General features: G+C 41.6%; 1 protein-coding gene across 45 annotated transcripts in view; it reads left to right on the forward strand.

Moving 5' to 3' along the window:
* ANK2 (ankyrin 2) overlaps positions 1-21,359 on the forward strand; it is a 565,434-nt gene that overhangs the window by 331,486 nt on the left and 212,589 nt on the right. For all 45 annotated transcript variants that reach the window (XM_048846718.2, XM_075127588.1, XM_048846724.2 and 42 more), the window contains one exon: positions 5,434-5,535. In XM_048846718.2, the coding sequence (XP_048702675.2) occupies positions 5,434-5,535 (102 nt within the window). The remainder of the gene's footprint in view (positions 1-5,433; positions 5,536-21,359) is intronic.

The raw sequence follows: 21,359 nt of genomic DNA on the forward strand, positions 1-21,359 counted from the left end.
AGTGCATTCTTGTTGGTTGTTATAACCTTAATATATATTCTTCACAACTCAGAGATAGATGAGACCCAAAGTGGGTCTCTTTTGTGGCCTGCTGCTATTATAAGATTTCCCTTCTAAAGTGAGAGAATGGTATGGTAGATCTCAAATCAGTGAAGGCTACACTCAGAAAGACCTCAAGACTTCTGGAATATGCTGCTCAAACAGTTTCACTTTTGTTTCTACTGCCTGTCCCTCCCTTCTCACATTATCTCCAGACTTCTTCTCCTTGTCCAGATCTATTCCGCCCCTAACAATCTTCTATTCATTGAACTTTTTGAAACTTTTCACTTTTAGAAAGAGGTAAGGGATTGACTCTGTGTTCACAAATTTGCAGAGAGAAAATAGGGTTGAGGTCTGTTATTTCTCACCTCTATATATTAATTATTTATTTTTATTTAAAAACATATTTTGCTGTTAACAATCATGTTATCTCTGGAGACACAAATCCACATTTGAGAACTGCAAAACTAAGCATCTCTGATGGTGTCTTCTAGACTGAGCACTGAGTCCCATTGGTTAGAGAGAAAGATTAACCTAAATAATCTATACGGAAGCCCCTGGAATCCCATAAGATTAGGTCCATAATCCACAAACTATTGGAACTCATTTATAAAACTTTTCTTAAATATTACATGAATATATTGTCTCTTTGAGCTACAATGTATCTTAATTAAAACTATCTTTAGATGAATTTTTTTTATTTAAATCGGATTTTTTTGAGGAAAAAACCTATTTCAGGGTAGGCAGCAGGGATATTTGCTAATTTTACAAAGAAAAACAGGTGTTTTTTTAAAAGAAATTAATAAAAAAAGTTAAGAAAATAGTCAATGATTTTCTATATAGAATAGGGAAAGGAAATTCCGTTTTATGTAAGAAAATTGAAAACAGAAAAACGTAAAAGACAAAACAAATAAAAGAAGATAACAAACTGCCTGTGACTACAGACATGTGTCTTTCAGTGACCTGAGCAGTTTGTCCCTGGCCCTGCAGTCAGACCTCCGTGGCAAAAGGGTCTGCCAGTGTGGATCCACTTGCAGGACCCCGGCCTATGTCTGTATGTTGTATCTGTTTTCCCCCCCACATCTGTTTTTTCCTTTTTATATTGTAAGCTCTTTGAACCAAGGAATGTGTTTGTTGTCCTGAGAGAGCATGAAGCCTGATCCTATTTGAGGTCTTTGGGTGCTACGGTAACACAAATAATTAACTAATTTGTCTTGTGTAGATTAAACCAGGTCTGCTTCCGGTAATTAACTTGCCTTTGGGTATTCTGGACCAAATTCACCTACGATGTAACTCCACTGAAGTCCACAAGATGAAGTTGGCCCATTATTTCAAAGTTTTGGTTGGAATTATATTTTTATTGATACTCTGGAAAACTCTTATTAAAAGAAGAAACTAATTTTGATTCTAATGGGATTCTAGAAAATCTAGTGACCATACTTTGTTGATGGAACTAGCCAGAATTTCATCATTTCCTCCATTATAAGTGATTAAAAGTGATTCTTTCCCCTATTTAGGAGAAATGTGTTCTCACTCTGTAAAGTTACTGTGAAGCCATATCAATTTCCTTCTGAGCAGATACTCTGCTCTACCTGTTTTTTTAAAAAAGGGAGGAGGGTTTGAAAAGGAGAGAATATCAGGGATTTCATTTGAGCTCAATGGGCTTTCACATCAGTGACTTGTAAAGCGCTGAATGGATTGTAATCAACGTACGATATGGTTCCGTGGCAAATACTATTTCATCTGTTTGTGTTTGTGCGTTGACACTATAGGCAGCAGTCACATGCATCTGCACTCACAACCTGTACTATCGTGCTGTTCCATACTTGGCAGAGCCAGTGATAGAGAAGATGTTTAATAACATGAGAGGGAGTACCATAAAGAGAAGGGGAAATAATGTACGTGCAGTGCGTGTGGCAGTGAGGAAGAGGTGAGGGGGGGAAATTAAGATTAGGCTGGGGCTTTCAAAGGGCCTGAGAGATTTATGTCTCAAACTCTCATTGAATTACAGTGGAATTTGAGCAACTGCTTCTATTAGGTTCCTTTAAAAATTTCAGCCCTAATATTTATAGCTGAAGTACATATTTTCCAGAGAGAGAAGTTTTTGTGGTTCTTTCCACGTCACTCAGGACCAAAAACTAAAGTGGCAAACAGTTGGTGGATGGAGATTTTATCTGGCTTGCTATTGTGCGAGCAAAGAAAACAAACTGCAGTTGATCCTTTTAACTTTCAAACTAAAATACGTTCACTACCCTTTGACTAATGATTTCACACTGTGCTTTCACAAGTATGTCCTACAAGGTGTAGAAACTTTTGGTCTGCTTGATCTCCCACTTGACTGGCCAGCCCAGCTTGTCAACTGGTACAGAGAGTACATTAAGCACTGGTTCGTCCTTCAATCCAAATTCAGCGGTAGTACCTGCTCCTTTTCTCTCTGCTGAGGTTTTGATATAAATCCCTTTGATATAATAAATTCCAAACATGTCCGATCACAACCTCTTCTTTTACCATCTCTCTGTAATAAGAGCAGGTCTGTCCCAAAGTGCAGGTGTCACCCTTTAAAATATTTATGCACTGCAATCAAATCTTTCCTATTCTTTTTTTTTTAAAGGCTAAATATGTTCAGCTCTTGAAGTTTTGCCTCATGGTGGAGACCTTTGTAAGGATCTGTAGCCTTTCTCTCTATGCTTGAATCGATACATATATTTTTTTTTCTTAAAGTTCTGACACAAATATAAACCTAAATGTTAGCACTTCTAAAACTTTAATTTAGATTTGTAACATACAAACCCAACACCCCTATTCCAACATCTGGGCAGCTTTGACAATTGTTTAAAATCACAACTAAGCACAAACCAACAGCAAGCAAGCAAACTTTTCATTAAAAAGAAAAAATAGGGGAAAAAAAACCCCCACCAAACACCTCACCCTTTCTAAGAAATTGCTCCTCAACCAACCTCCTACTCTTCAGAATCTCTCCTACAAAGCTCAACCCTGTAGTATGACCTGAAGGTCAACACATCTAGGATATTTGAGACCAAGTGGGTGGGGAGCAAATTCTGAAGCCAAGTGATGCTGGCAGGACATTCTCAATGGCCATCTTTTAAACTCTTCTACACTGGGGGAGGAGGCTTCAGCATGAGCACCTCTCCTGCTTTTAACTCCAGCAGTATCACATGAAGAGATGCAGTCATTCAAGGAGGCAGGTACCACACCAGTTAGGGTTTTATGTGTTTAAAACCCTTTGTCAATGCTTCTACTTCAAGACAGTTGATTTTTTTCAAGGTCAAGTAAAAATTACAGTATAATTTTGCTGTGTGCACACACGTGTAATACAGAAGATGCTGCACTGCTCAAGATCTCCTTTGATATGGACCAACGGTTGTCAAACTTTTTTCATTTCTGGACCCCTAAAAAATTTCAGATGCAGGTGTGGATCCATTTGGAAATCTTACATAGTCTGCAGACCTCCAGAGGTCCACGGACCACAGGTTGAAAAGCACTGTTTTTGGTAACAACAACCTTTTGTGGACCCCTTTCACATAGTCTGCCGATCCCCAGTGTTCCACTGATAATAGGTTGAAAACCACTGATACAGTTTCAAGCATGTGGCAGAGACTGCTGCTGTGTCATGCTTCATCCAATGCCTGATTGGCTCACGCCTCAGGCTCTGTAAATCCAAATTCCTATGCTACCTTTCTTCTCCACCCTGCTGTGTGTAAGAAAGATCGTCTGTTTTCTTAACACCATAAAAGACGTGGAAAATGTACTGAAATTTGCTGAAAGGAATTTGGAAGGAAATTTTTTGTCTTGGCATGAAATACAGTTGCAAAAAGAATAGTTCTAATGATATCCATCTGCTGTAGATTAAAATAGGTAGGAACCAGTGATGTAAATTGATCTCTTATGGAGGGATGAAGAACAGTGGTGGTTGAAATAAATGGATCAATGTGATTAGTATTATTAAGCTGCACAAAAGCTGGCTTTGAGTATTGTGGGGCCTTCAGGAGAATGGGCTTCACAGTCTTGCTCCTAGCAGGGAGATGGGAGTAGATGGAAAATGTGTTTAATGTAAGTGTGAGATATTTCAGCAAAACTTTAAGTAGCAGACCATTCTTATGCCTATTCTTCTGCATCACTATGATCCCAATAATTTCCTCCTGTGCTAGAAAGAATGTTACCAGTCAAAAACATACTAGTAGATTTTTTTTTATTTAGCCTTTCCCTTCAAATTGCATTTTCTGTTCTGCCTGCAGAAAGTATAAAATAGCAAGAATTACTCTCTCTTTCGTTAGGTCCCCAAATCTTCATACATGACCATAATCATACTGATTTAACCCTGCTGCTATAGCACTCCTTTCTTCTCTCTCTGCTGACAGCTGTATTAATTGGCAATTGACTTAACTGCAGGCTCACATATGTGCATCATTGTGTTTGTGTCTGTTGGCCAATCTGAATTCTGTGCTCTAATTAAAGACAAAGGGAGCTGGGCTAAAAGCATTTGATACTCCCTTGGGTTACTGGCAATAAACCTGTTGGACTTTAAATGTGAATATATGAGCAAAAACAGCATAGGAGGGGAATGATGATGGTTTCAACATTATCTTCGATATAGATACTTCACCTGAGTACTTCATCCCCTTTGGGTCTGTGGCCCAAGGTTAAACCTACCTGCAGCACTGTTTTCTTGGGAAACATGTTAGGGCTGTCTGCCATGCCACATTTACACACTCTGTTAATAATTGTTCATGTGTTCAAGCTGTTTTAGTCATGCTCATCTCCGCTGATTACGGATGTCTGCTGGGGCCTTCTCTCATTCAAATATTTTTACTGGGTGTTTTGAGTGAGTGAGTGTTAGCCAGGCACGGTCAAATAAGAGCCCAAACTCTAGTGAGATTTATCTCTCAATAATGGAAACAACAGCAGAAGAGATGATTGGTTGCTTATGACCCAGGCGAAATGTTAGTAAACTACCTTAGAGTCATCAGAGGTTCCTGCTGAAATGTTAGTAAACTATCCTATATGGACACATATATAGATAGAGGGATTCTGTGACTGGCAAGTTGGTTGTACTTAGCTAGACTCTGTTCCTTTCAGTACTATTGTTAATGCTAACTATTAGGATTTTTACTCTCTTCCTTCAGGCTAACTAATTTTTTACCTTTGGCAATTGTTGCAATATTTTGCTCAGTCTGAGACTCGATAGGTCCTTTGTGCCAATTTTGTACTGTTTGGGGTGTATAGGAATCAATGAAGGTAAAATGTATGGACAGTTTTCTTTGCACCATATTGTTACAGCTGCAGCATACAATGTGGATACCTATTATTGTATCAGTGCTGTATTCTCTTTAAAGCAGTAATCTGAATTTTGTTTTTTTCCTCCTCTTGTCACAGTCTGACAGCAATGCAAGCTTCCTTCGAGCTGCCAGAGCTGGCAATCTGGACAAAGTAGTGGAATATCTGAAGGGTGGAATAGACATCAACACATGTAATCAGGTAAGAGAGACTACATGGGCATCTGTTTGCTGTACACAAGTATTGTATGTAACAGATAAGGACCCTGCAAATAGGAAAACCTTACATGGCTTTATGGTTTAGATCAATTTAAGACCTTCACAGTCAAGTTCTGAGTCAGTTTGGGCTACATTTTCAGCCCTGGCCTTTTACTTGGAGCATCCACTTTGGCACAGATGACTACACCCACAGCACATATTTAATAGAACATCTGTATTGTAAGCAAACAAGCCTTTCTGAGCCCCTTATTCCTGGCAGTACCACAATTCAAACCACACTAAAAAAGTACTTTCTAGCTAAATAAATTGGCTTTGGGTGTGAAAAAAATGTTATAATTTAATGTAAACCTTGGATTCCCAGTCATACTAGCTGGGAAGAGTTTGTTCCTGGGCAGTTCTTTCTCATGGATGAGTGCTCTGCAGCTGGCTTACTACTTTTTTCTTCCAGCTCCTCCTCTCGTGTCCTATCTATTGTGGTAGCAGAGTGTAGTGAGGTTCAGCTTCCCAGCTTTAACAGTCACCTATGCAAGCTACCACCCCACCGATATCTGTCCACTAGTTATCCCAATCCTCCTCTTCACACTGCTACTCATGCACTCACTCTTTTTCAAACAAATAAGAGGAACTGATATTTTTCATATTATATGCAGTGGTGTTTAAGGCATGTCTGTCCTAGGATATTAGAGACACAAGGTGGGAGAGGTCTTCAGGACCTGAAGAATTCTGTGTAAGCTCAAAAGCTTGTATCTCTCATCAGCCAAAGCTGAGATTTACCTCTCTCCCACCTTGTCTCTCATTTTTCATATTCTCGTTCCAGCAACCCTGTGTGACTTACAGTGCTTTGCTACTGTAGCTCACAGCATGAGACACTTAGCCAACCTACAAACATGCAGGTCATGCAAACATGCAGCCAGTATGTATTTATTGTTATTTATTTGTACTGCAGTAGCATCCTCATGACCCAACTGGGGATCATGACTCCATTGCACTAGGGATTGTACACACTTAAAATGCAAAGACAGTTTCTGCCCCAAAGAGCTTGCAGTTTTAGTATGTGATCAGACACAATTTGGGAGAGCGGCACAAAGTAATAATGAGACGACTATAATGAATGTAAAAAGCAACATTCACAGCACACCAAGTGCCTAGCCATTGTTAAGTGTTGTGTGGGCATCTTTACAGAGAGCTCCTCACATGCAGAAGAGAAGAAAGTGTGAATGTGCTTGTGTGAAACTTTGATTAAAGAGCAATAAAGGCTGGTAACACTAGCAGAGCCAATGAGGAGGTTGATGGCTCTAGGCCATATAAGAGAGAGGCCGTAATATGGTTTTAAAAGTGAAAAGAAGTAATTTGTCCATGATGCAGTGGAGAATGAGGAACCAGTGGAGGAATGCAATTCAGTTGAAGCAACAAGCCAGGAAGATGATTTCTGCAGCAGAGTTTTGAATAGGTTTAAGGACTGTGGGCTATAAAACTATTTTTGTGAGCTAAATAAATAAGATAGAGGAGGAGATCTGAGAAAGTGAATGTTTGTTTTACATGCATTAATACCATAATTAATAACTCTTTGGGGCAGGAACTGTCGTTTTGGTCTGTGTTTGTACCGAACCTATGACTAGCCTGCTAGGTGTGACAGTAATTCAAATAAATAATAATTAATGTAATTATTATTATTGGTCAAGATTTTTAGCAAATTTGCTATTTTGACACACAGTCCAGGAGAAATGAACCTTGCCAAATTGCAATATATTGTGTTTGTTTATTAAGTACACAGAAATAAACATAAAGATCTGCATGAATCTAATTTACTAATAAGCACCCCAATTTGAGTCCGCATTTTCTTTTTTATATCAAGTTTTTTTTATATCTAGTTTCCCATGATGTTTCCCTAGGATGATCTGATTACATTACTGCAATTTGATTGCTCAGGAGGTGTGGCAAGTAAACATGAAAGAAGATAGAAACAATGTGTTTGTACAATTCACAGCTGTTGTATAAATGCCTAAACTAAATAGATACAATAACTAAAAAATAAAGCTATATAATTCTGCTGTTAGGGGAATAGCATGTTGGTACCAAATTGTGAAGTTGGCAGGGGACCTCTTTACTTTTATGGTGATTCTGCTACGTCCCTAAACCCCCCGTGCACATCTTGCTTTGAATTGCCGTGAAGTAAATTTTCCCTATAAGGCATTTAACTCCTAGAGCAGAGGTGGGCAAACCACGGCCCACGGGCCACATCCGGCTCGTGGGACTATCCTGCCTGGCCCCTGAGCTCCCGGCCGGGGGGGCTAGCCCCTGCCCCCCCCCGCTATTTCCCCTCCCCCGTAGCCTCAGTGCGCTGCGCCCACCTGTGCAGGAGGGGGCTGCACTGCAGGGGCAGGGGAGAGCAGGGAGGGAGGCTCACCTGCAGCCTCAGGGGAGCAGGTGGGTGACGGGAGCACGGCAAACGTGGGTGGAAGGTTCGGGAGGAGCACTGGGTGGCCGCGCAGCTGGCTGGAGAGAAGCGACGCTTTGAAGGGGAAACTGCTGCTTCTCTCCAGTTGCGCGGCTGCCTCTGCTCCTCCTGAGTCCTCCGCCCATGTTTGCAGGGCCACATTCTGAAAGGGGCTTTAGAGGGGGGCTTGGATAGGGGGCAGGGTCCCGGGGGGCCAGTCAGGGGGCGGGGGTGTGGATAGGGGTCAGGGAGCAGGGGGGATTGGATAGGGGGTGGGGTCCCGTGGGCAGTTAGGGGCAGGGGGTCCCAGGAGGGGGCGGTCAGGGAACAAGGAGTGGGGGGGGTTGGATGGGTCGGGGGTTCTGAGGGGGGCAGTCAGAGGGCAGGAAGTGGGAGGGGGCAGATAGGGTTAGGGTTTGGGGAGGCACAGCCTTCCCTACCTGGCCCTCCATACAGTTTTGGAACCCTGATGTGGCCCTCAGGCCAAAAAGTTTGCCCACCCCTGTCCTAGAGAGTCAGGTGGAGGATCTGTGGATGTTTTCCATAAGCAGGGCATTGAGAATCCACTCAGGCAAAAGAAAGGCAATTTATAAGTAGGTTGGGACAGCTACAAAATTAGCCCATCTCTCACCAGGCCACATAGGTGAAAGATGGATATTGAATCTTTATTTCTCAATTATAACAGAAGATGTATACTATCACAACGTAGGGTGCAATCCAGACCAGTGAGGGATTGTGTCACTACTTGCCCAGCAACCCTGTGTGACTTAGTGCTTTGCTGCTGTAGCTCACAGCCTGAGACACTGAGCCAACCTACAAACATGTAGGTCATGCTCTGAGTGTTTGTGTGCTGTGTAGCCAATCCAGGTTCAGCAGCTCTGACCCTAGTAGTATGTCTATGGCCCCACAATCCACTCAGGCTTCCACCAGCCTTGGTTACATCAAGGTGACCCCAGCACACTTCCAATCCTGAATTTTCACCAAATCATGTGCTCTGTAATGTGAAGCCCTCTTCTGGACAGTTCAGAGAAATAACAGAGTAGTTTTATAAAGCACATGACAGCTTATTAACTTAACCATGGTAAATAACCCTTCTCTGTATGGTTTATGGTAAAAAAAAAAATTAAAACAAATATTTTAACAGGACATAGGTTAAGTGATGCCAAATAAAATGAATAAAGTTAGAAAGCGTTACATGTAAAAGTGAAAATATGCATCTAAAAATTTAAAACTGAATCTAGCAAGGTACACGCTTTGTTCAAGATGGTTTCTCACCTATATTCAGTTTCCAGAGATGACTTCCCCACCATCCCCTGTGGTTGAAGGACCCATCTTTCTCAACTTTCAAGAGCTCTGTTGCCTTGTTGGTCTAGTGATGGATGCCAAAGATGGCTTCTACCTTTTCTTATATCGTTCAAAGACTTTGTTTTAAGAGGCAGGATGACCTCATGCTGTTTTTCCTTTCCGGTGGACTTCCCATCACCCCTTTCTGATTTCTGTGTAAATGGGGCTTACATTGTTTTGATTCCACTGTGCTGAATTTACATAGGAGACAGGTAGATAGCTGCCTCCTCTCTTGTCTGAGAGGGAACCTGTTTCCCACTCTTTGGCCACAGACTTTAAAACCTAATATTAAGTATCCTTATTTCCTCATATAGCGTTAGTACATACATTTCATCATGGTATCAATCACCAGTGTGTCATTAGCTTTCAGAAAAGACCTCACTCTGTACAGTTTTATAATACAGTTATATTGTATACAATCAGTTGACACAATTGCTTATCATTTGAGGTTCAACCCCTCTTCCTTTATAAACCATTAAATGTTTGAAATGGATTCTTCTGAGGGTTATCCCTCAAAGTAAAGTTTATTCAGGCTTTGAGGAAGGTGACATGGAGTCTGGTGGTGAAGGACACTTCATGCTCTTTCTTCCCCCACTTGTTAGATTAATAGCTTTGTTTACCTAATGTGTAGAAATGGACCTTCATTGTCTTTGCCTGAAGACAGGGCTGGTCAGAGAATGAAATATACATTCTGTTGTCAATAGCAGACCTGTTTACTGAGGTGGCTGATTTAGTCATAATTCCACTATGTCCATAACTCTTAACACACATTGTGTACTTACCTCACCCAAGAATATTAATAATCAGTGGTGACTTTAGTTTTCAAATGAGACTTCACAAGGCATATTTTATAAAGATTATTACAATAGTTTGTAGGGTGTGAATACAGAGGTGCTTCTAGAAGGTTGGTTCTTCTTATCTGCACTGGGTTTCTAATGCATCTCCAACTTCAGTGGTTGTCATGTGCTAGCGATGACCTCCTTGTTTGCTAGAGAGAAGGAGGCTCCTTTGATCATTTAATTCTCAAACTCTAACCTAGCATCTAAAAATTCAGAAAGCATCTTTTTTGTAATTTTATAGTCAGTGCTTGACCCTCAGGTAGTTTTATGTGGGTCCCGAAGCACTTCATAATTCCAGGGCAGTTTTAAATGGATTCAAATGAAGTAATGGGAGGTTTTACAACTATTGGTGCCACTCCTCCCTTGGGAACAATTGCTGGAAACGTGGACATGATTGTCCCACTACAAGAAAGATAAAACTCCAGTTAGAAAATGTACATGAACACAGTGGAAAACATTCTAGAGGTTCCATGCAATATGTAGACATCCCTTTTTACTGTGGAAAGCAGTAGGATCAGCCACCCCCTTCTTCCTGGCCATCTAAAGTATCATCCCCCACAAAGCATCTGATTGCTATTGACCCAGAGTGCAGAAGTCTGCGGTTTCCCTGGCTATTTCTGTGTGGTATCTGGCTGTAAGCAAACACTCAGTGGATTATTTTTAGCTGAAAGGCTTAAGTGTGTCCAAGCAGATTAAAATCTAGTTGCTCACAATCACCTACAGTAAACAACGTCCCTAGTGCCGAATGCCAATTAGTGCTGTTATTAGAGACTCAAATGACTGGAAACGGGCCAAATTTTTTGGATTTTTTTAACTATATCTACAAAGAGTTGCAAAAAGACTTGTAAATATGGAGTATATGAGAGAGGCCCATTTATCACGTTTTAGTTTGTTTTCCCATCAGTGGTTGGTTGTTTTTACAAAATAGTTGTACAATAAAATTAGCATAAAGAATGTTGAGATCTAGTTTTTCTCCTTGGATTACTACTCACCTTTGGAAATGCTGTTACTGTTACAAAGGGTGCCACTGTTATGCACAGCATCCAGCCCGAGGCCCTCCCTTCCCCAAAGCCTCCCCCCCACTCATTCCATGTCCCTCCCCCTGCCGCTCACTCTTCTCCCACCCTTGTTCACTTTCACCAGGCTGGGGTAGGGGGTTGGGGTTCAGGAGGGGGTGAGGGGTGCAAGCTCTAGGATGGAGTGTGGGTGCAGGAGGGGGCTCTGGGCTGGGGCAGAGTGTTGGGGTGCAGGAGGGGGTATGGGGTGCTGGCTCTGAGAGGAGGATCAGGGCTGGAGCTTGGGATGCAGGAGGGTGTTTGGGTGCTGGCTCTGGGCAGGGCCTCAGAGTGCAGGAGGGGGTTCAGGGTGCAGGAGGAGGTATGGGGTGCTGGCTCCAGGAGGGGGCTGGGGGTTGGGGTGCGGCCTCCCACTGGGCAGCACTTACCTCCGGCGGCTCCCAGTTGGTAGCGGGCTCAGCAAGGCTGAGGCAGTCTCCCTGCCTACTCTGGCCTCACACTGCTCCCAGAAGGGGCCAACATGCCCCTGTGGCCCCTGGGGGGGTGGGCAGGGAGCATGTGGCTCTGCATACTGCTCCTCTCTGCAAGCAGAGGCGGTGCTTGCAGGCAGGAGCAGTGCGCAGAGGGAAACCCTGCCACCCCCTCCTACTCTCAGGGCTGCGGGGCTGCACTAGCTGCTTCTGGGAGTGGCGTGGGGCTGGGGTGTGGAGTCTACCTTGCTGGAAATTGCGATCGACTGGGAGATCCTCTAGGATCGACCAGTTGATCGCGATCAACAGTTGGTGACCGCTGCCTTAGACTTTGGGTTGGGTTTTTCATCAATAAGCCTGTTCCATGAACCCAGTTTGCATCAAATAGTGACAGAAGACCTAATCTTGCAAACACTTAGACACATGCTTAACTTTTTGCAGTTGAGTAGTGCAGTTTAATTTAATGGGACGACCACTCATGCATATGGTTAAGCATGCATATAATTATCTGTAGGAGTTGTGCTCTTTTGGGACCAATACTGCAAGTCTAGCACCCGTGGTTCTCCCACTGAAGTCCGTGACAATTCCATGTACTAAGAACTTGCGAAATCAAGTCATGTATGTCTAATTTGCTGAGAACGTCTAATGAAATTTGGGAAAAATGACCCCTGAATTTGTACAATGGCTGATAGTTTGCAGGAAGGAAGTAAAATTTGCATAAAAGCTGATGTTTTAGATTTTTAAAAAATAGGTAAAGAAAAATAGCCAAACACAAATGTAGCAAATACTTCAACAGAAATTTCATCCAGTTCTGTTTCGGGACTAAAACCCTGCAAGGTGAACTAAAATTCGGTGCACAGACTCCAACAGAGGCTAAAAAAACCAAAACCCCTACTTTTAGAATGATCAAAAACAGCTGCAATGTATTGGCCATAGGACTGGGCTCAGCTTACTGCTGGCAGAACTCACACTGTGGTGAGTTCCCAGTGTCGGTGAATCCGCACGAAGCCGGAGTGCAGTCTTGAATATTGATGGGGCAAGCTAGGAAAGGGTCAGGGCCAGGGCCAGGTCACTGCTGAGTTATTGTGATCCTCTCATCTCCCAGTAACCTTCTAATATCTCCTAAACAGCCTCACTAAAATCTCTTGTTCCCTAGCTGTCCATATGCCAACATTCAGCCCAGAAAAAAAGTCTTTGTGATATACCATGGTCATTGTAGAAAGCTCAGATAATGAAGGTTTAGAAGGAAAAAATTGTCAAAACTCTAACTAAAATTTCACAGATGAGGCCATTATTTTGTTAGAGTGGTTTTAAGAATGAGAACCAAAATAATCACATAGCTCTTCTAACTACTTCAGAAAAGTATCTTGTCTGCCAAAGTAAAATAGGAGATGATTAAGTAGTCAAGTGTCACATCAAAATTTGAATAAAAAAGAGTTGCGGGGGGGGAGGGAGATCCTTCTGCACTTCAGAATCTAATGTTGTACACTCTGTGTTATTGAGAGCATAAAGAGAATTACTGGGTTCTTTTTAAAAGTATTATTTGAGGAGTTTCTATTTTTTTTTTAAAGAAATGGCTTGTTCCAAAGAATTGTCAGTATAATAGGTAGAACTGGGTGAATGCTGAAAAAAAATCTGCAGATACTTCAAAAACATTTTGGCTATGTTCCACCCCATTAGTTACTTTTGAGAGGATTTATGAGAAGCAAATTCTAAATTTAAATATGTGCATCAGAAACCTGCTTCTAAGATTTACGTTCATCCAGTTGGGGAACTTTTGTTCTTTCACATTTTAAGAGGAGCCATGTGTCTGTTTTGTCATGAATTATAACTAAGGAACTGAGATTCTGTGCAGTGACAACAAATAGACTGTACCGCCTAGGCCTGTGGTTCCTCATGAGAGGACATAAAGTACCACAGACATTAAGAAGTGGAATAGTTGCTAGTCACAGTCTAATAGATCATTTGGGAAAGATGGAAACACTTTTCTAAAGACCATGATAGTAGCACTGCAATTACATCAAGATGAGAGTGCAATATTTTATTACTTTTGACAATGTCTAAATGCTGGGGCATTTCTATTAGTTAACGGTTCCTATTCTACTACCAACCATGACTACTGCTGGTACTGTTTTATCCATTCCATGAAGTGCTTCCTTTCTGGAACTGGTTAGACAAAACTCCTCTTTTCTAAAAGTATGTTAACGATATTGGGTGAAGCACTGGATCCATTAACCACTGACAATGAAAAAAGCAGGTACAGTGTGACCTGTACATGTAAAATAGAGAGGTCAAAATAAACACTGCATAATTTTGCAGTTGCTTGAAAGAGATTTGACTCCTGTGCAATACACTGTGGTGACACCAACTTTCAGCATCAGTGGCTTAGGACTGGTGTGAAGGTCTAAACTAGGTTTATACCCACACATGCTATACAACATCAATGGTCAATTATTGTGCAAAGTACTGTGTTTTATGTGTATTAACATGGTCTGATTCAGTAAGTCAGTTGGAAAATGATTCAGAGAGTAGTTATCAGTGGTTCACAGTCATGCTGGAAGGGTATAACAAGTGGGGTCCAGCAGGGATGTGTTTTATGTGTATTAACATGGTCTGATTCAGTAAGTCAGTTGGAAAATGATTCAGAGAGTAGTTATCAGTGGTTCACAGTCATGCTGGAAGGGTATAACAAGTGGGGTCCAGCAGGGATTGGTTCTGGGTCTGGCTCTGTTCCCTATCTTCATCAATGATTTAGATTATGGCAATGTGGATGATACCAAGCTGGGAGGGGTTGCAAGTACTTTGGAGGATAGGATTAAAATTCAAAATGATCTGGACAAACTGGAGAAATGGTCTGAGGTAAATAGGATGAAATTCAATAAGGACAAATGCAAAGTACTCCACTTAGCAAGGAACAATCAGTTGCACACGTACAAAATGAGAAATGACTGCCTAGGAAGGAGTACTGCGGAAAGGGATCTGGGGGTCATAATGGGTCACAAGCTAAATATGAGTAAACAGTGTAACACTGTTGCAAAAAAAAGCAAACATTCTGGGATGTATTAGCAGGAGTATTGTAAGGGCAGGTCTTCACTACCCGCTGGATCGGCGGGTAGTGATCGATCTAATGGGGATTGATTTATCGTGTCTCATCTAGACGTGATAAATCGATCCCCAAAACCACTCCCCGTCGACTCCAGAACTCCAGCTCGCGAGAGGCGGAAGTGGAGTCGATGGGGCAGTGGTCAACTTGCTGCCGTCCTCGTGGCCAGGTAAGTCGACCTAAGATACGCCAACTTCAGCTACACTATTAGCGTAGCTGAAGTTGCATATCTTAGGTCAACATCCCCCACCGCCACCTGTCAGGGATGGTATAAATAATACTTAGTCCTGCCTTAAGTGCAAGGGACTGGACTGGATGACCTCTCGAGGTCCCTTCCAGTTCTAGGATTCTGTGAAGTCATTTTTCTTATATTGGCAGGAAATAGTATAGGAATTTTCTATAAAATGCAAAGTATCTTAAGTGCTTGGAAGGCAATTAGTAAAGACAGCAGTCCTTATAGGCCTATTATTAAAATGAATGTATTTGATTAGCATATTGTTTGGATTCTCATAGTTCCCATACGCCATGGAACTGTTTCCCCATGCATTGGGTAATTTGTGTCCTCAAGACAGTCTGTCATCTGGCTTTGGGACTTTCAACTACAAAGAATTAACTGTGACAGGCCTCCTTCATGGTCAGGAGTAAAGAGTACCATTTTCTACTTTTAGTTTCTTGGCCATGGTCATCTGACAATGTGTGTTCACTCTTTTGCCTGCAGAGATTCTCGCTGTGAGAATGAGTGGTAGTTTATCTTCTTTGAACCAGTCATCTGGTCTATGTTCTGTTAGTTCTGATTTTGAAACAAAATTGCTTGTTTCCATCCTAATTTCCCCCTGGAATGGATTTGTAAATAAAGAAGCATTAAGATAGAGCTGAAAAGGTAAATACATACCTGTTAATGGGGGGGGGGTGGGGAGAACCCCAGAAACCAACATTATTAGAATCTTGAAGTTATGTTATAGTACATAGGTGCAATATTTTAATCATGCTCAATTTATAGTTCTGCCCTGTATAAGAGATAACCCTTGTTGTGGCTAGACTGTGTATGGAGAATAACATGCACCTTTTGACTTTGCCTCATCTCAGCTCCCAAAAGGGTCAAGTCTCTGGTCCATTTCATAACAGGTGGGTGAACTTGAGGATGGTGTGTGTTTGGATCTGCAGCCAATAGAGGGTGGTGGTTGGTGTCACAGAAGTGTACAAAGGGAGGAATATTTAGACACCTTTCATGCACACTGAACTTGGAGTGTAGGGTTTGAGACTCACAATGCATGTGTTTATAATGAAGGTAGAGTGTTCACTTTCCTAATGTGTTTTGTAGATGTGACCACATCCCATTCTAGTTTAATGCAATCTTTCCCATCCTCATTCATCAAATGTCCAGTCTCCCAGCTTCATCACCACAAACCCTCCAGGTGCTCACTATAGTTCCTGTAGTTCCTCCCCTCCATTGCCTTCAAGAGAGGTGGGAGGTGTGGTAAGAAGGGAAGGAGAATCAAGGAACCTTACTAGGTATTCCTTAATGAAATCTAGTTGTGCCTTCAAGGTTCAGGTTGGGTTTGGTTCAGGGATAGAAAGGTTTTATGACATTTCCTCCAGGTTGCCTATTCCCATCGTTTACTAGGGACAGAAGAACTAGCTTGAATCACATCCATCTTTCTGAATGGACTATGCCTAGACAAATATTAATATTTGGAAGTTGGTTCAAATAAATTTATTAGTACTTCTGGTAGTAGCACTCCAGAATGGCACTCCATTGTGTGAGGCACTGTACAAACAGAAGACATTTCTGACATGAAGAGCTTACCATCTTACTAGACAAGACAGATGGATATAGACAAATAATGAAGAGGCAAATTGCCTAATGTTAGCATACAATTTCTCCCCATGGTCCACTCTCTCAACAACCACATATCCTACCCCACCTCTCAGTCCAGTGAAAAATCAAACTCTTTACAGCTCTTATTCACCTCACGTTGTCCTTGCACCCTACTTTGCTCTCACAGAAAAACATTCATTTGAAATTCTGGCTCTGTTGAAGTCAGTGGCCAGTACCACCCTCAGCCTCACCCTGATTGAAGGACTTGAAGAAGAAAAATCCACAAGTGTCTGAATAAGGGGCATGGCCTGGGTCTTCTCTGATGCTCCCAAGCAATTTCTTCCTGTCCCTCTCATAAGTTTGAAAGTGGCATTTGGCAGTGTGCCAACCCCAAGCATTCAAACGTTATGAATTCGGCCCCAAACTCCATAAGATTGGCTTAAAAATCATGACATTAAAAAAAACCTTTTTATTTGCTTTGAGGTGTTTTGAGCCTTTAGGAGTCTTGTTTTTTAGTGTTTCTCTATAACCAGGAGGGCTAGAAAATCACTTTTCTTTTTAAAATGAGATTTGAGATTCCTGAGTAATTGCATGACTTTTGAGAAGCAGGGCTTCAAGAAAAACACCAAATATTATGAGACTAGCAAATAAATTGCAGAAGCTGTGAACACTGTGCAGCAGACTCATTCCCAGTGAAATCCCCTTGCCGTGAGATAGTTTCATCGTTCTCCCTCATCCTCTGTTGCCCTATTTGTACTCAGGCAAATATTGAATCTCTCTGAAGAGCTCTCTCATTTTAAGTCTCATGTAGGACTGGAGCTTGAATTTTTGACATAAGCTTCTTTCATTGTATCAGGGCCTCCAGAATAGTCTTGAAAGGAGAACTCTTCACATGAATCTTTCCCTCTGTGGATCTCTGCTGTCCTGGTCCACTTAATTAGATAAAGTGCTTTTTGGATGCCAGCCAGCCTCTCTTTTGAATATGTTGGACTTTACCCAGCTGACCTTTTGCTGTTTCCACTGATCATTAAGACTGAATAGAGGCTCTAATGCCATCTATGTATTTTTGGGTTATGCTCATTCATTTTATACTGACTTGCACAGTATGCAGTCATACGTAAAGTAAACCAACACTTAAATTAAATCGGCAGAGTGCAGTGGGGAGAGACATGGTCAACTGGTCTAAGCACGGGATTGATCCACCCACTTCTGTGTTCTGATTTGAGCTCTGATACTTACCCATTTACAGTAGTCCCCTTGATCTACTGCTGATTAAAACAACAGGTTAGAGCATTGTAGATTTACTCCCTGGCTTGCTCACCAAGTCTCTCTGTAGACATACCCTCATTGTCTCTCTGTTCTTAAGACTCTGAAAAGCTTACCATTTGCAACATGGTGACGGGCTGGGGTTATAGCCATTAACTAGATTCTTGAGGTTAAGAAAGACAATGAATAAAAGCTAGAATTATACTATTGCCAAGGTTACCAAAAGTTCTGGTAGACCACAAGTTCTAAATTTGTATCTTTTAATTATTCTGTTTGATTTCTAATTGAAGCCATTTGACTATAAACTGTCAGATTCTGCCATCCTTGCCCTATACTGAGTAGTAGCTTATGAGGCAAGTAATCCTAAATTTGACAGAACTGGACTCAAAGTGAACAAGCAGCTGTGGCCTAACATGTGACAGACTTGTAATGTGGAGGGAGACAATACACTGTTTACCATATTTGCTGCATAATGGGCATGGATAGGACCACTGCTGCTTTCAATCAACTCACTGTTATTTAATGCTGTCATTTCCTAGCATCACCATGCTCTCATCTGTCGTCGTACTCTCAGGCGCTTTCCTTAAATATCTATTTGCTCTCTTCAGTCATACCAAGAATAAAACATTTCCTGTGGGTCTCTTAAATGACGGAAGTCATTCCTAGCTAATGAAAAAATCCTACGAGGGGCTAATTCCTGGGTCTTGCACACAGCTAAAATGAAAAATGTGCTTAGTGGAGTTCTGTAGGATCAGAAGGGATAGAATCCTGCTCTTTCAGACTAGGGAATAGTACAGGAGTCATGCTGCAGCTGCTACTTCAGCCTTGATGGTTCAGCAGCTATTTAGCTTTCATTCTGCATGCAATTTGGATGGTGTATTTATATAGTCATGGATCTATGAGCCATATGCAAGCCCCACCCCAACCTGCTTGGGAAAAGGTGTGCCCCCATGCACATTGGACAAGAAGGTATACATTTGACTTTAGGGAGAAAAGCCTGTGTACTGCTTTGAAAATTTAGTGTCACATGTTAAATGCACTGGTGCTCCAAATTTGCCTTTTCCTTTCTTTAAAATGGTATGCTTTGTTGTTGGATAGAGAAATAATTCTTGTGGGTCTATGCTTAAGGTTAAATGTGCTTTTCTGAATAGAATAGACTAACCCCTGGTAAAGTGTTTTCTTGACTTGGAGCCGTTATTTCTCAAGTACTGTGATTTGAATTAGGGAAATAACTAGCTAGAGAATCAAATGTATTTCATTGGTTTTTAGTATTTCCAAAGTTTGATAACAGCTACTGTTTCAGAATATATTGACAGTAGCATTTATTTAGCGTCTTTATGGTGCTTTATTGCATGCTTAAATTATTATAGAATTGTCATTGCTTCCTTTAATGTGAACAGGAGTGCCCCAATGTGTTGTGAAAATCATAAATTACTGATTATTTCTTGGTTTCTGAACAGAAATTTGGAAATGTCAATGGACAAGATTCCGGTTCTTTGCTAAATTGTGCAGACAAAGTTGTCATGTTGCATTCTATCCCTATGAGCTGATGACTGTCTTTTTGAACTGCCAACAACCCCTTATATACCACATGTTTAGGATGATGGCTTTTAAAGATGAACCATTCATTTTCTATTCTATATGAAAAAAGTAGTGGTCTACAGTATATCCATAACCTCCTAATAAGCTACATACACTTTTTTGTTCACATTCATTATGTTTAGTTTAGATATAGTCTTCAGTTTTCTTTACAAATGTTATATTTTCACAGACTATAAATTTTTCTGTTGTGCCCATTATTAAAAGTAAAATTATGTTTTCAATAGGATGGATTCCTACTAAATATTATCTGCTATTTGAGTGTATTTTAAGCACAATTAGGTAGCCTAAGCTTTGCTCAGTTATATGCAGTAAACTGGAGCATAATAGTCGCTTTGATAACTTCAAAGTGTCCTATTACTCTAATGGAGCCTGGAGGAAATTCTTTCTGTGTCTGGGGTGTCTTGTACTGCTTGGGGAATGCTGGCACTGTTTATATAGGGACGATTCTGATGGAGAGCAAGAGGTGTCTATATCTCTTCAGATCATCCATGAGCATGCCTACCCCAGGAGGAAATGCAGAAAAGGTGGGGTGGCTTGTTTGGGGGTTTTCTGAGTGTGGATCTCAGAGTTGAGCAGATCTCTTGTAACTATAAGGTCCGCTGTGCAGGGAGAGGTTGGGTAAGCTGAAACATGGGAAACATACCCAGCATGGTCAACTCTCTGTTTTAACTCCATTTATGTGATTTTTGGCTAGTGCTGTAGCCAATTTTGCAATGAGACAACAAGCGCTAGCCCTCGTGATGTCCATCTGGGTCCAGGGGAAAATCCTCTCTGATTGGCCGCCTTCTCCTCCTCCTCCTGGGGAAGAGCAACCAATCAGAACTGCTCCAGGAGGTGAACAGAGCTCTCTCACCCTCACCTCAGGATACAAGATAAAATTTTGGGTAGGGGAGATGGGAGGAACTGACGTAATTCTGCTCCTCTCTCTCACCTCCCCTGTTTAAGAAACAGTACAGCTACTAAATTTGGCTTGTCCCCACCTCCGACCCGTCCTATAAACAATGGGTCAGTCTGTTGTCCCCCTCTGCTCTTCACCCCTTTCTAGCCTAGGAAGGGAAAGAGGGGGGTGAATAACCCCTGGATCTGCCCCCTCCAGGCCTGGGAAGGGGACCCCATCACAGCTTCAAACACCAGGGCTGGGATGGTGGGTGAAGAGCCCTGGAGCTGCAGAAGGGGCAGAGATGCACTAATGCTCGTGACAGGGGGGAACTGGAGGGACAGAGCTGATGTGCATAAATAATTACTGGGCTGGGAGATGGGCAAATGTGGGAATGGAGTGACACAATTAATTCAATTAGAATGTTAGAGCTTGGAGAGAAGCTGGCAACTCCATACCATAGTGCAGTCAGTGAGAGCTCTTGCAGAGAGGCCAAAATCAATACTGTGTGCGTTTGGGAGAACTGGAAACAGTTTAATTATCACACGTATTGGGAGTGGGCAGCAGACGTTAAAGACTGAAAGACAGACCAAAAACACAAGATAGTCTCAGGGGAAAAAAAATTAACCTCATGACTCTTTTTGGTCATTCTCATAATTTTGGGGGGGTCAGATTCATGACAGAAGGATTGCTAGTTATGATTTTGGCATCCCGTTTTTGTAGCTACTGTGTGAAGTTAGAAAATAAATGTTTTGATTTATAAATATCCAGCATTGACATTTCTCTGAAAATTGCATGGGTGAATGGCAAAGCATGGGGGATGAATGGTGATGTGTTAGTGTCCTTAATAATGTGACTGCATCCATAGACTAGTGGTCATCACTGTTGTGATAGAGTGAAGTTCCATATGGAACAGCGAAAAGAATTAATACATTTTTCAGTTCACTGCCCCCCCCCTCCAAAAAAAAATAAGTTCATTTTGGATCTACCCAATACTAAACTTTTTCAGTTTTCTCAACTAAACAAAACAAAAT

This window comes from Caretta caretta, chromosome 4 (assembly GCF_965140235.1).
Source record: "Caretta caretta isolate rCarCar2 chromosome 4, rCarCar1.hap1, whole genome shotgun sequence".
Classification (NCBI taxonomy): domain Eukaryota; kingdom Metazoa; phylum Chordata; order Testudines; family Cheloniidae; genus Caretta; species Caretta caretta.